This window comes from Phalangium opilio, unplaced genomic scaffold, assembly GCF_054372755.1.
Source record: "Phalangium opilio isolate 3A_F unplaced genomic scaffold, DU_Popi_V2 ptg000105l_1, whole genome shotgun sequence".
Taxonomy (NCBI): Eukaryota; Metazoa; Arthropoda; class Arachnida; order Opiliones; family Phalangiidae; genus Phalangium; species Phalangium opilio.
In genome coordinates this window covers 11,024,116-11,041,465 of record NW_028324207.1, presented here as the reverse complement: position 1 = coordinate 11,041,465, position 17,350 = coordinate 11,024,116, and the positions used below count along the sequence as shown (strand labels likewise).

Below are 17,350 nucleotides of genomic sequence, written 5' to 3'. Positions count from 1 at the left end.
TCCCTGCATTATGTTCTTTGTGCTTGCTTTTTGATACGCTGACCGCTGTGCATGGTCAGAAGGAAGGAGGCTCAAGGAGCACGTCGCATTGCCCGTATTTCCTCTGTCCGAAACGCTATACCCGCCGCGTACCTGCCTCCCAGCCATTCTATTACCTACCTACTAGGCTCGAGTAAGCTAGCCTAGTAGTAGTTAATTTTTTATGGCATTTGCAATATAATACGCCCTGCCTCAATAGCTTCGATAAAATAGTATATTGGGCTTTTCATTTAACAACCCACATTTCTCCGTCTTCTAGCCATTTATTTTTAGAATAAATTAGTTAATTGGTTTATTTATTAAATTAAAACAAATTAGTTTATTTATTAAATTAAAACAAATTAGTTTATTTATTAAATTAAAACAAATTAGTTTATTTATTAAATTAAAACAAATTAGTTTATTTATTAAATTAAAACAAATTAGTTTATTTATTAAATTAAAACAAATTAGTTTATTTATTAAATTAAAACAAATTAGTTTATTTATTAAATTAAAACAAATTAGTTTATTTATTAAATTAAAACAAATTAGTTTATTTATTAAATTAAAACAAATTAGTTTATTTATTAAATTAAAACAAATTAGTTTATTTATTAAATTAAAACAAATTAGTTTATTTATTAAATTAAAACAAATTAGTTTATTTATTAAATTAAAACAAATTAGTTTATTTATTAAATTAAAACAAATTAGTTTATTTATTAAATTAAAACAAATTAGTTTATTTATTAAATTAAAACAAATTAGTTTATTTATTAAATTAAAACAAATTAGTTTATTTATTAAATTAAAACAAATTAGTTTATTTATTAAATTAAAACAAATTAGTTTATTTATTAAATTAAAACAAATTAGTTTATTTATTAAATTAAAACAAATTAGTTTATTTATTAAATTAAAACAAATTAGTTTATTTATTAAATTAAAACAAATTAGTTTATTTATTAAATTAAAACAAATTAGTTTTTTTATTAAACTAAAACAAATTAGTTTTTTTATTAAACTAAAACAAATTAGTTTTTTTATTAAACTAAAATAGGAATTAGGCATAGTTTATTTATAAAATTAATATGAAAATTTAGTTTTTTTTATCAAGTATTACTAAATTAAAATTGAAAATTAGTTCTCTTCGTTAAATTGAAATTGAAAACAATTTTTTTAAATTAAAAATTAAATAAAGGGGTCATGTTATGACACCATTGAAATCATCTCCCAGATTTCCTGACCACAGTAACCAACCCTACCTGATAATGAAGTCAGGATATTTTATTAACATGATCCATTGTAATTTTCTTCGGATACTTGTCTTACTGGCGTGCAATTTTCTCGTGCTCCATAACAATCTTCTCTAGGCCTAGATCTTTTTCTTCGCGCTATGATATTTTATGAATAATACATTGGCCTTGGGAGAGCTTTTATGGCCACCGATGCTCGGCCAACAAATGCAACTCGGCTCGTAAAGCCCCAACTTGCTCGGCTGCACCCCCAACGATGGGTTGCAATTCATTGTCAGACGAAATTTGAAATTTCAGGACATATTCATGTCACTTTTCTTCAAGGGGTATGGATGTATGACGCGTTATGTAGGGGCTGGTCGAGAATTGTATTTTGAAGTACTAACAAAAGGGGATAATATATAAGAAGGATGACACTGCAGTGTTGAGGCCCAAAAATCCTGGAAAACGTGGAAACGTCAGGGAATTTGAAAGAGCTGCTGGGTGTGAAAACGTCAGGCAATTTGTAAATTGTTGCATATCGACTTGAGAAAATGCCAGTGTCTATTCCTAATGCACTGATAATGCTACGAAATTCACGGACGCGCAGTAGAGCTCTATTTCATGGACCACAAGCTTGATATAAACCCCGCCCCTTCTTAACGGATTGCACATCCTTTTAACACATTTTAAAGATGGTGGAATGCAGAGGACGCGTTCAAACAATTATTTCAAAGTGGACCAAGAGTTCGTACTTCTTGATTGCAGGGATACATTTAATTTTAGAAGTAGGAATGGAGAACAGAGTAATCAAAGTCCCGGACCCCCTTCCACGGGACGAAGGGGGGAGGGTTATGAAAGAAGAGGCGGGAGGGGAGTCATAGCGACAGAGGTACAAAAGGAATTACGTCACTATTTTTCGCCACCGTCCCCGTCAGCAACGTCATCAAAACGTAGCTGTTTAAAACTGAGCCAATAAGATAATTTAAATTTTTCGTTATTACGTGTTGAAGGGAGGGAAAGACTCTATACTGGGCAGTGGTCTATGAGTCGGAATAACTGAAGTAAATACTAACCGTTCCGTTCTCCATTCCTACTTCTAAAATTAAATCTATCCCTGTTTATAATAAGTGTATGTCCCTGGAAATAAACGCTAGTGTTTGGTTGGGATCATTACTTTGCCTCTTGCTCCATTGTTAGTAACTCACTGAGTCGGGAAAAAAGATTGAACATTCTTGAATGAATTAAAGACATTCCTCGTAACGCAACACACAGGGCTATTGGCGTAAGAAAATAAGGCCCTACAATTCGATGTCTTCGCAATAACAAGATGGGAGGGAGAAAAATAAGTTTAATCAGCCTTGGCCAAAATAGAAACCGCAACTTCATGGGAAATCCTTTGGGACACCTCCACCCCCATATCCCCTTTCCTTTCTTTTAAGCCCGTCGCACACGTATTCTCTTTTTATTTTGGATTTCAACGGCCTGGAATTAATCACGTCATTAATTTAAAAAATATATTAACCACATTTATTATTTCAACACTTAATAACCACATTTATTATTGCAACACTTAATAACCACATTTATTATTGCAACACTTAATAACCACATTACTTCAACACTTAATAACCACATTATTTCAACACTTAATAACCACATTTATTATTTCAACACTTAATAACCACATTTATTATTTCAACACCTATTAATCACATTAATTATTTCAACACCTATTAATCACATTAATTATTTCAACACCTATTAATCACATTAATTATTTCAACACCTATTAATCACATTAATTATTTCATCACCTATTAATCACATTTATTGTTCCAACACCTATTAATCACATTAATTATTTCAACACTAATTAATCACATTAATTATTTCAACACCTATTAATCACATTAATTATTTCAACACCTATTAATCACATTAATTATTTCAACACCTATTAATCACATTAATTATTTCAACACCTATTAATCACATTAATTATTTCAACACCTATTAATCACATTAATTATTTCAACACCTATTAATCACATTAATTATTTCAACACCTATTAATCGCATTAATATCAACAATTAATCGCATTAATATCAACAATTAATCGCCTTAATATCAACAATTAATCGCATTAATATCAACAATTAATCGCATTAATATCAACAATTAATCGCATTAATATCAACAGTTTATCACATTAATATCAAGAATTAATCGCATTTTATAACCACATTAATTTCACCACTTATTAATCACATTGTTAAATGAAACACTTTACATTCAAACTAATTTGAATACTTAATAATCCCTCGTTATTAACTTGAATTATTAAAAACCAAACAAGGCTAAGATTACCGCGCATGTTCCGTTTGAATGAGTGGTAGAATTTTAAGTGTCTGGACTCTGGACACATGAAGCTGAAGTGGCGGCGATGTTGCAATGCAAACCATCAAGTCACCAGCAAATTAGGTTTTGTTCTTGTAATCTCCATTGCTTTTTGAGGGCTGGTGTGGTAAGAGCAAGGACCGGCGTGCGATTTAGGCTTGCAACGTCTTAGTAAGCCATATTGACACGTGCCATTTATCCGCTCTTAGATCGTCTCGCTGTCACAAAATGGGATACGTGGATCATTTAGTAATCTAATGTACAAGTGCCTACCGGCCCTGTAGAATTTCAAATTCCTCTGGATTAACAACAATAGACAAACATCATTTTCCAAACTCCGCAAACAATTTTTTTGAACGCCAAGATATCAATGGACACTTGGCGAGAAATCATCCCCGTACGTACTGATTACTGTCTCTTATACGGTGATCAGTAAATACGGACGGATCTCGCTCGGGTCGCCGGGGTCGAAGCGCGAAAATAAAATGGAGACATTGGGGGCAGGGCCGGAAATAAGAAAACATTCTTATAGGACACGCGTCCTGTGACCCTCCCTATTCGACTGGAAAATTTATAGGACCTTGTCCACTGGAGTGTGTGTCCAAAAATAGTGTCGCATCTTCATGGTCAAGCTATCAAAACTTCGTAAAAACTTATTGGTCAAAATGTCCAGTGACCCCCTTATAGTTTTTAAAAAAATTATGGGACACTTAAAATTAAATTTTATTGGACAATGTCCAGCGTCCTGTGTGGTTATTTCCGGCCCTGATTGAAGGTCAATAGATAGTTTTCACACATGGAGGATTCATACCATTTACACTGCAGGAGGCCACTGGCTACCTGGAGGACAAAAGCAGACGGGTTTTTGTCCACCAGGTAGCCCGGTCTCCTGCAGTGTAAATGGAACACGGAAAAATGCAACAGAGCACCCCGGCATGCTGAGACTAAAAGTCTTCTTACTCGTGACCATTGGTCAATTAACAGCAGACATTGAAGATGAGTTCTAGGGCGCAAATGATGAAGGCGACCAATAAGAGGAGGGCCCACAAGGCGAAAGCCATTTTCAGTTCCTTTAGTCCGATTCTGAAAACCTCCACTTCGCCATCGTCTTCTCGCTCCTGATGCAACCTGACTCCCCAGAAATTCTCGAACGAACGATACCAAACGGCAAGTTGGTCCGTTTCCACGAAGGTCCGCAATCTGAAACAATCGTTGCAGGGTTGCCACCCACTTAAAACCTCTATTCGCAAAAGCATATAGATATAAAAACAACAAAGTGTCCTAGGCCTACACTTCGTTTATTGAAACTTGCTGGCGCCGTGTTATATGAGAAGCCAGAATAGTGTCGACCCCCCCCCTGTCCGCGACCTAGGCACTGAGAACAAGCCGTGAATAGGCCCATAAAGTAGTTCAGTGTGGAAAATAAGGCGGTGGCACAGGGCAAATGACCAGTTTAAAAATTGCCTGGACCAGTTTAAAAATTAAATCGGAGGGGGGAGGTCAGTGGTCCACGGGAACACTAAGAAAAACTCAAGGGTAACCAGAGTCCAGACATTAAACAAATGCATAATTAAAATATTTGAGTTAGTTTAGCAGACGACGCGCCCTGGTCAATGGTCATGGACCAGTTTATTTATCCCAGGCCAGGGGATAAATGTCCAGTTTTAAAAAAATCCTTATTTCCCACCCTGGTCCCGTTACCTGGCATTGAAGAGCTTGGCGGCTTCCTTGGTTATGTTCGAGCTGAAGAAGTACACCTTGGCGGTGGTAAAGTACTTTTGGGAACTGACGTGGGCCTTTCCCCTGTAAAGCCCAATAGCCCAGGAGGAGCTCCTTGTCTTGGCAAACATGTGATGTATTCCGGGCAAATCGGAGAAAACAACCACGGTCCGATTCTTTTTAGGTTTGAAAAGGTTTTTGAAGTACATATCCACGTCGCCATTCGAGCAGTCGTGGATGATTTTCTGCCAGTTTATTTGTTCCGGAATTATGTTGGGTTTTGTTAATCAAAGTGGTCCCAATTTCCTTACTTTTTTTGGCTTGCACAATTCCGTTGCCACTCCGCGATCAATGACCCTAAGTATGATGTCGGGCCTAAGAAAAGCGTCCTCGAGAGAGTCGATGTTAACGCGCTTCTGGTTGACGTAACTGGCCTTCATGGTGCCGCTCAACAAGTTGATGAAAATGATCGAGAACAGAATCCACAATCCGGCACAAATTTTCACCGCTGGCCACGGACGAATCGTGAATCCTGTATCGAGTGAAAAGAAAAGAACTTAAAGAAGTCGGCGGACCGCTGAGTTTTTCTAAGGCACCCGACCCGGCCCAACCCCCAATCATTGACGTCAGAAGCTGATATGTAAAACGCGTCAAAGAGCAATTATTTCGTGGTTGTAAATCGCTTCCTAACATCCGGTTTATCTCTCCCGTGATTGGTTGGGAGGCCCAGCGCGCACTCCCAATAGTCCTAGACCCCGGCTGCGTTTGCTAGAACCATCGACCCTAGCGCTGTTATTGGCCCAATTGTATCACCTGCCTGATAAGGCTGAGAAACGCAAAAATAAGAAAGTGCCTTAACATTCGTTTTGCTTGCCCCCGGGGGTTGTGACGTCAATAACAACTTTTTCAGAAAAAAAACTTCAACGGTCCGCCGACTACTTTACAGACCCTTTAACGCCGTGAATACTATGAGGGTCAAGTTGCCGTCCGATACCAGAGACAAGTTCCGTGGCTGGAGGATTGATACGTTTAAACGATATACGCTACCTTTCGCCAAGAGGGCTCCAAAGTAGAGAGATAGAATGTTGAAGACGCGATGAGGAGTGATTCTCAGTCCTCTTAATCCACTCTGGATGGTCTCAACGGCCGTGATGGCGAAGCAAGCTACAATGACGCCCCACCAGATCTGCGTACGCGGAATGGAAGCCTTCAGTTTGCGTATAATGAAACCTTGGAGGAAAGAGTGGGACGGAGTAGGCTTGTTGGTGATGAACGTGACCCAGAGGACCTTGCGGGGTGCGATGAGCATTCTGGGTAGGACTTGATTGCCATTGATAGAAGTACGTTAGAGATACCCTCGGTCCATATAACTCTTTCCTCCAAGATGAGGCATGACATACCCCGGGAGAAAGCAGTCCGAGGTCGTTGAAGGCTCCCGGTGTTACCCTTTGAACCTTCTCGTGGCGCTCAGACCACAAGTAATTGTCGACGTACATGACTGGCTCCGAAAAATACGGGGTGCCATCAGGGTGTGTTGCGGTAAAATACGATCTGGTCATTGGATTAAGGTTTAGGTCACCCTGAAAAGATATCGACATTGAGCTGCACTTTCAACAATTGAGTGTGAAGATTGCGTCTGGCAAGTGGTAGTCATTGACCCCGCTCCTAGCTGTTTCTCGTTGGCTTTCGTATCATCGATTGAGTCTACTCGGTCTTGTAACCTTGGCTCTGAATTCCGGCAAGTGTTTCCCGTTTATGATTGTTAATTGACACTAACACATACTAAAGTGTCCTTTTCACACACCTCCAAGAATAAATACGCGTTGCGCAAAGCTTTTTAACATCTACCTAATTGAATAAAAAGTGGCTTCATTTGGGCTTAACCAGAGAATCTAGGATTGGACAGGGTTCTTAAAAGGCTTAATGGGTGTTAGGGGTTCGCGCCCGTCCCAACCTTGAGGAGAACTCAACCACCAAAGCACCAACGTTATTCGGTTGAATCCCTATCATTTGATTCTGAAAATTTGGTGTCACAATGACTAGCTTCATGGCAAGAACGGAGAATTAAACGAAGTGGGTCTTTCACACTCCAAGTACTACTTACCGGATATTCTTCCATTTCAACATTTGTATAGACGTATCTGGTAATGAATCACGAAAGAAGCGTTTCATTTAGAACTAGTTCCGCCCATTTCCAAGGAGGATGTATAAGAGGGGAGACGACTCGGAGTTAGACAAAATGCACTTAGTCCCCCTTTCATAAAACTGTTCTGTGCCGGTCGCCGGTTACCATGGTTACCGCTACCCCCTCACGTCAAGAGAGCGAGCGTATATTCTCGCGCATGCGTTTATTCAAGCCTCCTTGTTCTAGCCTCATGAACTTGTTTATAATTTCGAATATCCCTGACGTGACGCGCGCCTTGGGCGTCGAAGTTGCGCGCCACTGCACGCGGTATCAGCCTCGTTTTTTTAACTCCCCCTTTCCAACAGGAGTCTCCCTCCATCTTATACATCCTCCTTGCCATTTCCCACGGCGTCATTAAATCCAAGTTAGCATTTATAATTGTTAGGGTGAATCGAGAAACCTTTTACAAAAAGGGTTTCTTCTTCAAGGTGCTTTCGCCAACCAACTTGAAGGGAAATTTTTAGTCTTCAGAGGAATTTCTAGCGACTAAAGCAAGTTGTAGTCCACTTAGTCTTGCGAAACCGTTTCGTTACCGTTTTAAGTTCGTAAATTATCCGAAAGATGGCGCCCATTACCTAAGTCCGAAAGCATCCTTTAAGATTAAGAAACGTTATCAGATGGCGTTCTGTTCGTATTTGGATACGTGACGTTACGTCAAGGCTTAGTGGACTACTTGCTTTAGCAGACAGCGCCATCAAAGTGTCTTCCAGGCAGACTTAGAAATAGCACACGTCCACTGGCCCAAAAGCAGTTTATTAATTGCTTGGACTTGTTTTTTAATTCAAAAAGTGTGGGTTACTGGTCCTCGGGACCAGTTTATTAATTGCAAATCTATTGGAGAACAAAGGGGGCTGGGACCAGTCCGGAGACCAGTTTATTATTTAGGACACTAGGTGGGTCACTGGTCCCAAGGACTAGTTTAAAAAATATCCTTATTTCTAATAGGGATGTCAAAAACCGCCCGCAGGGCTCCCAGAGTACCTATAATACCTATAAATACCTATAATTCTGAGATGGTCCTATAAAAACCTATAATTCGTAAATTTATCCTATAATACCTATATTTTGGATATGTTGGTTTAAAAACACTGAGAAACTTCAAAAACAATCGAAAAATTTTCATTTTTTTCAAAATTTTAGCGAGATTACCTTTGACCAGACACAAAAATCGCGGAGCTCGCTTCGCTCGCTCCGCAAGGTTTTAAGTTATATATTCAAGAAGGCGATTTAAACGCTCTAGTTTAGTTATTTAGAATAATGACAGTTGGGCCTAAACATGTCAGGGAAAATCGTAATAAAAGTCCGACAAAACCTGAAAAAGTCAGGGAATTTGAATCTGAAAATTTCGTGGAAACCCTGAATTAGTCCAAAGTAAAAAAAGTACCTGACATTTAAAATAAATAAAAAAATTTAAGGTAGTTATCTATAAAAAAAATTAATGCATGGTAAATAGTTTAGTTGCTACACTATTAACTACAAGTCCCAAGTAAATTAAATAATGATCATATTTTTATAAATATGTTTAAAAGTTGTCTACTCTCGAATATATAATATACTTCCTGTAAAACTCCAATAATTCGTAATTTTAAACGTATAAAATTTACATAACATAAGTTTGAACCTATAAATTGATGATTTTTCGACCTATAAATATCCTATAATTTTAGCCTTTTAGACCTATAAATATCCTATAATTTTAGCCTTTTAGACCTATAAATATCCTATAATTTTAGCCTTTTAGACCTATAATACCTATTTTTTTTTGTGCACTAAGCGCTGGGAGCCCTGCGCCCGGTTTAACCGAAAACCGGTTTTTTCAATCCGGCAGCACCGGTTTTTACCGGTTTTTTAATTCTTCGGTTTTAACCGGTTTTTTAAAATGAAAACCGAAAACCGAATCGGTTTTTTTTTAATTCACAGAATTAAAAGTTTTCCATTTTCGTCACTTAATGTTACTTAGCTTCGGTTGGCTGCTAGCAATCTACCACCATGGAGCAATATCAAAGGAGACATAGATGCGTATAATGCAATTTTAATGGAACTTTCGTTCTCACTCCAAGAAAATTACTCCATCTATCGAGTAATTTTTCATTGGCCTATTCTAGAATGCCAATGGAAAACGGCATTACTTAACACCTATTGGTACTAACAGGAATACGTACTAACTAATCGGTACTAATAGAATAATTTCGGTTGAGAGGGGGAGTGAACTGTGTATCCCCTACGTTAGGGGCAACTTTGTACTAGAGAATACTATTTGCCCCCGGAAGGGAAGGGGAGGGGGGATATCACTAAGGTAAGAGATAGAGGGTTATGACGTTGCCGTATATGGGAAAGATATTACTCTATATTTGGTCTTTGAGTTTACGTTGGAGGATCGCATTTTTCAACATTTATCATAAACTACCGGTTAAAAACCGGTTTTTTGAAAAACCGGTTTTTTTGTCCAGTTTTTTGAATCGGTTAAACCGGCCATTTAAATATACCGGTTAACCGAAAACCGGTTTTTTTCTGGGAAGTTGACATCCCTAATTTCTAAGTCTGCTTCCGGAGATGTTGAAATGGCTTAAAACCAAAAGTTTATAGATATAATAACCAAAAGTACACTTCATTAACAATTCCCTAGCTGCCTTTGGTTAACTGTAGACGACGTGTAAACTGAAATATGCAAACTATCCTCCTCTGAATTAATTACGAAACCGCCTACAGGAACTAACCAATCCGGGAAGAGCTGCTTCTTGACGGAAATAGGTTTACACGATGCTGGCCATCCAAACGTTGATTTTTGGCACTAGAGCTAGCATCTGAGAACTACTTTATGAGCCTATTCACGGAACGGCTTGTTCCCTGTGCCCTCCACGATCACCCGGGAAGGTAGAGTGGCATCGACACTATTCTGACTGGGATAAAGAAGTTGGGACATACACGGCGCGAGCAAGTTTGAACGAAGTGTACTTTATGGTTTTATATCTATATACTTTTGTTAAAACTAGTCGGGCAAAGCCGTTCGTTCTTACCTGAGTCGTTTGTTGTTTTCAAAAGGATAGTAGAACAATCTTTCGAAAGAATCTCTGGGATAAAGCCACGGTTTCTTCTGCAATCATCAAGAAACCAAAATCAATGTGACAGGAAATTCTATTTGGCTTCATTTTTGAATTATGACTGACTGATAATCAACGCCCAGCCCAAACCGCTTGCCCCCTAGAAGGCTGATTTGCAGGAACGTTACTCTTAATAAGTAGTAGGCGCCTACTAAGAACAGATTTCCCCCAATCCGCCGCCATCTTAAAAAATGGCGCCCAGAAATCTAACAAAACATCTTCTCTACGCAACAAAGTCCGCTCCGCGTTTCAACCGATTTCGCAAATATTTAGTACACTGGTTTCCTTGAACCTATAGACGGGCTGAATGCGGTCTTTCGGGTTCAATTTGTCGCCATCTTTTTAAATGGCGGCCAACAATTTAAAAGCCCCTCTTAATTTATGGAAGATAATGTCCCCATGGAAAGAAATCACAAAAATGCGTGTCCCTAGGGAGGGGCTGACGGACAACGCCGAGGCCCCTAATTCGCTCCTAGGGTAGGGCTACAAAAATATTAGTCATGATCAGTAAAATCTCCCATCCATTCTTTATAACATCTTGATGGCAGTTCTTATTACACGCGAGCGACGCCACGGCGGGTAAAAGCTAGTTGTTTATAGAAATGATTGAGTTGGCTAATGGTACGGGGGCGAGACGGGGTACTGTTCATGAGCGTTTGATATTGTCGGTATGGTCAATGACCATCTGTCTGTTATGACCATTTACGGGCCTTAGGACGCGCGGCCTACGTCTAAGGGGAGGTTGGTTGAGGCGTCTCAGGTTTGCTAGAAAGTCTGAGCGTTGAGCCGTCCTCCCGGGGCAGAGGAAGTTGACGTGGTCGGCCGTGTCCAAGTCCGTACAGAGGGGACAATTAATGAAGTGAGCAAAGCGCGTGTGGGTAGGCCAGCAAGGACTAGGACAACCCTCGGTAACGGGACATACAGGGGGTTGAACGAACCATAGCCGTCTCTGCGCACTCTCTGAACCCAACCAAAACGCCTAGAGCCCAGCGCCAAAAAGCGAGAAGACCTCCGTGTCTCGGGGTGCTTATTATAATAGAATGGTCTGTTGGGAAACGAACATTTGTGAATGTGAACAATCATGCTAAGAAACAACGTGCGAAGCTGATTGGGATCTAAAATTGACAAAATTATCGAATCTTAACAATAAAAAGATGGCCGCCAACGAATAGTTTTTAAATTGAAGGAAGGTGCGTGAACTATTCGGTTTGCTCGATAGAGTTATTTCAGAAGCCTTAGTATGACGTCACCCCTGCTGTATGCCCATAGAACCAAAGTGGTACTAAACACGGCTGCCCACAGCCAAAGCTAAGCCCGTGACGTTTTACTTAGGCACTGACGTGACGTCGCAACTGAGATAGCTCAATTGTGCCAGAAAAATATCTCACGTCATTACCCTGGCAACTCTCCCGTAAACGCTGATATTGTAGATTTCATTTTTCCCCATTTGAAAGGGAAGTCCGGTACTGGTCAGCTCAGTTTTCTGAGCCTAAATTGAAGCGTCCACCAGAGAAGAAATGATTACAGCGGATTGTTTGTCCTGGCTATCCGATGGTAGCTCGCGAGATATTTAGAGTCTGCCTTGATATTGCGGCTCGCTTTTAGCGCGTCATACACTCATTACTTATCGCGTTCTGATTGGCCAATTGGGAAATCTCGAGGACTCGACGCCTTTTGAATTATTCGTGGAAATATATGTATTATGAAAAGTGTTTGAACATTAAAAATTCATCGAGGACAAATCGCGCTAAAACACGACATGAAACTTCAGCTATCGACTGTATGACGCCATATACCAAACAGTAACTTGTCCCAGTTACCTTAGCCAATCAGGAGGATGCCGTTCCTAGTATCTTCATTTGACCAGAAGGGGATAATGGAAGAAGGGTGACACTCTGTATCCTCTTAATACTTTAGTTACGTAACACGATTCATCCCAGGCAAGGGATCCCTTCTCCTTTGCTCTCCCGCTCATCAAACTTCAGATGCGCATCGCACCGTGCTAGGGTGAATTCTGCAAGTGTTCGGCATTTGCTAAATCCTCAGCAATCAACGTCGTCTTGACGCGAGACAAAAATCTGCACAAGCGCATGCATGCGCCTTGGCTAATAGTTAAGCAGCGCTAATAGAGTAATGATGAGGGAACTATTTAGATCGCATATGTAATTAGGTTTAGTAACCTTGCGCACTCGAAATGTAAAATAATGTTGGCAAAAGAATCATGTTACAATTACTTTGTGGTGGTATACTTCACTCGAAGAGAAGTATTCTGATGTGACCTATTGCACTCTCTCTCTCTCCCTTTCTCTCTCTCTCTCCCTTTCTCTCTCTCTCCCTTTCTCTCTCTCTCTCCCTTTCTCTCTCTCTCTCCCTTTCTCTCTCTCTCTCCCTTTCTCTCTCTCTCCCTTTCTCTCTCTCTCTCCCTTTCTCTCTCTCCCTCTCTCTCTCTCCCTTTCTCTCTCTCTCCCCCCCCTCTCTCCCCCCCCTCTCTCTCTCTCTCTCTCTTTCTCTCTCTCTCTCATACTTTAACATTAAAACATATTTAATGCCAGTTTTATTAAACATTTGAAAAGTTGATTTTGCGGGTGTAACTAAAAAGATATGGTGGAACCATTCGTTTAACTAAGAATAAGCGGACGCGCCAGAGTTCACGGTCTGTAGCGTCAAGCGTTTAAAGGGGTTTGGGGGGGGGGTTGGTCATTCATGAAATCCCGTACGCTACCCGTGAAATCCAACTTAAGAAATCCGAAATCAATGCTGATTTTGAAAATCAAATAAAAAATCCGAAATCAGTAAAGAAACCACAAATCAGTTAAAAAATCACAAAATTAACAAAGAAATCGTGAAATCCATTACAAAATTCACGAAATATGAAATCCGAGGAAATCACGCGAAAAACCTCAAAATCCAACGAAGTCAAGGGAAATATCGCAAAATCCGACGGAATCAGAGAAAAATCTCAAAATTCGACAAAATCCATTGGATTTTTTCGGATTCTGAAATCAAACCAAATCCGATGAAATCAAATGAAATCCGACAAAATCAAATGAAATCCAGTATCATCGATAGGGTGAAAATGTAAGCGCCGATTGGCTAGGGTTACGAGAAACGGGTAGCCTCTCAATGGCAGGGCTGATCACGCAATTGCGGCATTTTACCTCGCCGAGTGGCGTTGGCGTCACGGAGAGGCATTACACTGGGTGTGTCTGTTGGCAAATCGAAGCAAACGTGTTCACAGAAAGCAATTTAGAAGCTAGTTCTCGTACAATGGTGCTACGCGGCAGCACTTAATAATCGCCTACTGAAGGGTAGGGACGTGCGCGAGGTACGCAGCGAGAGTTACGGTGCCCCAGGTCACCCATCTTATCATCTCACCTCACTTATCCCTGAGACAACTAGTTCGAGAACGAAAAAAGCGAGAATTGAAGTCGACTACACTCGGAGGTTATTTTTGCTGGACTTCCATCTAGTTCCTATTTAGTCCGCGTTACTAAGCCCCCTTTGATAGCAGCGCCAAAACCAGGAGTCGCTTTACCTCGAATCTATGACCTACCTCTTTCACTTCGTGACAAACTCTCACTAACCAGTGACAAACTTGTGGCCAACATTTCTAATGAACTTCTAGTAGTATCTAAATGCCCATTCCTATTCCCAATGCACTGATAATGCTACGAATTTCACGCATGCCCAGTATAGAGCTCTATTTAATGTACGATACAAGCTGGATTTAGGCCCCGCCCCTACATAACGGTTTGCACATCCCTTTAAACCATTTTGAAGATGGAGACTTAAGAGTTCGTACTTCTTGATCAAAGCTAAATGTCTGCTCCAGCAAATAACCGCCAACTAGTGTCCAAGCTTCATAAATGAGTAGAGCAATCGAGGGTTTGGGATTATCCTTCCTCCTCCATTGTTAGTACCTCACTGAGTCGGGAAAAAAAGATTGAACATTCTTGAATGAATTAAAGACATTCCTCGTAACGCAACACACAGGGCTATTGGCGTAAGAAAATAAGGCCCTACAATTCGATCTATTCGCAATAACAAGATGGGAGGGAGAAAAATAAGTTTAATCAGCCTTGGACAAAATAGAAACCGCAACTTCATGGGAAATCCTTTGGGACACCTCCACCCCCCTTCCTTTCTTTAAGCCCGTCGCACACATATTCTCTTTTTATTTTGGATTTCAACGGCCTGGAATTAATCACGTCAGCAATTTAAAAAATATATTAACCACATTTATTATTTCAACACCTATTAATCGCATTAATTATTTCAACACCTATTAATCGCATTAATTATTTCAACACCTATTAATCGCATTAATTATTTCAACACCTATAAATCGCATTAATTATTTCAACACCTATTAATCACAATAATTATTACAAATATTAATCACAATAATTATTACAAATATTAATCACAATAATTATTACAAATATTAATCACAATATTTATTACAACAATTAATCGCATTAATTATTTCAACAATTAATCGCATTAATTATTTCAACAATTAATCGCATTAATTATTTCAACACCTATAAATCGCATTAATTATTTCAACACCTATTAATCACAATAATTATTTCAACACCTATTAATCACAATAATTATTTCAACACCTATTAATCACATTAATTATTTCAACACCTATTAATCACAATAATTATTTCAACACCTATTAATCACAATAATTATTTCAACACCTATTAATCACAATAATTATTTCAACACCTATTAATCACAATAATTATTTCAACACCTATTAATCACAATAATTATTTCAACACCTATTAATCACAATAATTATTTCAACACCTATTAATCACAATAATTATTTCAACTATTAATCACAATAATTATTTCAACTATTAATCACAATAATTATTTCAACTATTAATCACAATAATTATTTCAACAATTAATCACATTAATTATTTCAACAATTAATCACATTAATTATTTCAACAATTAATCACATTAATTATTTCAACACCTATTAATCACATTAATTATTTCAACACCTATTAATCTCATTAATTATTTCAACACCTATTAATCTCATTAATTATTTCAACACCTATTAATCTCATTAATTATTTCAACACCTATAAATCACATTAATTATTTCAACACCTATTAATCACATTAATTATTTCAACACCTATTAATCACATTAATTATTTCAACACCTATTAATCACAATAATTATTACAAATATTAATCACAATAATTATTACAAATATTAATCACAATAATTATTACAAATATTAATCACAATAATTATTACAAATATTAATCACATTAATATCAAGAATCAATCGCATTTTATAACCACATTAATTTCACCACTTAATAATCACATAGTTAAATGAAACACTTTACATTGAAACTAATTTGAATACTTAATAATCCCTCGTTATTAATTTGAATAATTAAAAACCAAACAAGGCGAAGATTACCGCGCATGTTCCGTTTGAAAGAGTGTAAGAATTTTAAGTGTCTGGACACCAAGCTGAGCTGAAGTGGCGGCGGCGATGTTGCAATTAGGGGAGGAGTTGCGTCGTTTTTGCCTCGACGAAGCGCGTTACGGGATCTATTTTATCAAGTCACCCGCAAATTCTACAGGGCCGGTAGGCCCTTGTAGATATGACTTGGGGTGCGATTCAGCACGCATGCGTTATGGCTTTAACGCAAGAAAACTTGCGTTATGATATCACTTTGCGTTAAATTTCAAAAAATGCGATTCACGTGTCGGCGTTACGATATCACGCGTTATCATAACGCCAAATGTCGGGGATATCGTATCGCCATCCGTTTGTTGGCGTTATAGGTTTATCACGAACGTTATAAAACGTTTTCCCGATTTTACCCGCAAAAATTCAAAATGGCTGCCCTCCGTGATGCTTGTTCAATTATTGCGCGCTGATTAAATTGAGGAAGGAACAAATTTAAATAGAGAAAAGGTTTTTAGAGATGATACCCAAGCGTTTGAAATGCTGGAAAAAATATTTTCGAATGCTTTTTCGGTTAACTACCACTGACTATAGTTTAATTGAGGCTCTGCGTGAGTCTTACTGAGCCAAGGCCCACAATTATTTCAAACGATAGTAAAGTAAGCATTTGTTTTCTGCTTTTATTGAAGTGTAAGTTCAATACTTATAATCGATTTAATATGTTGCTATTTTATTATAAGAAGCTATTTATTATAGTACTGAATAATAATTCCAATGCGCATATTACATGCAGGGAAACAAACTACCAGGGGCAAGCCTCCATACTGGATAATTACCCTCACGCCTAGAGACACCGCTAGAGTTGGCTAACCTCTCACATGCAGTTAGGTTGGGATGCTACTAGTGGTGTCTCGTGGCGTGAGGAATATTGCACAGCATGGACGCGTGTCCTTGAAAGTTTGTTTCTCTGCACGTAATATTAGTATTGGCATAAGTTTGTAAGATATGTTCCATAAGTATGACACTGCCTATACTTCGTAATACTAGAGGCTTACTGAGAGGTAGTTCGAGAACAACGTGAGAATTGACTACACGCGGTTTAGCAGTCCATCTTCCTTTTTAGTCTGTATTAAGCCTTTGACAGCCCTTCACCAGGCGTCGCTTTACGAGAATGTATGACGCTTCCCCTACGTCACTTCATGACAAGCTTTCAGTAACCAGTGACA

At 38.6% G+C, this 17,350-nt stretch overlaps 2 protein-coding genes and 1 long non-coding RNA gene across 4 annotated transcripts in view; 1 reads left to right on the top strand and 2 right to left on the bottom strand.

Annotated features, from left to right (window-relative positions):
* LOC149629951 (neurexin 1-like) overlaps positions 1-17,350 on the top strand; it is a 232,369-nt gene that overhangs the window by 5,103 nt on the left and 209,916 nt on the right. The gene's annotated exons all lie outside the window — the stretch shown is intronic.
* Positions 3,721-5,049, bottom strand: LOC149629959 (uncharacterized). Its single transcript, XR_016374412.1, has 2 exons — positions 4,618-5,049; positions 3,721-3,875 (listed from the first exon to the last, which is right to left on the bottom strand). It is a non-coding gene; the product is annotated as an uncharacterized LOC149629959 (long non-coding RNA).
* On the bottom strand, positions 5,487-6,887 carry LOC149629958 (glutamate receptor ionotropic, kainate 2-like). The gene is made up of 3 exons (XM_089851635.1): positions 6,777-6,887; positions 6,424-6,562; positions 5,487-5,908 (listed from the first exon to the last, which is right to left on the bottom strand). The coding sequence occupies exons 1-3, from the start codon at positions 6,870-6,872 to the stop codon at positions 5,664-5,666; spliced, it is 480 nt and encodes a 159-aa protein (XP_089707761.1). The 5' UTR covers positions 6,873-6,887; the 3' UTR covers positions 5,487-5,663.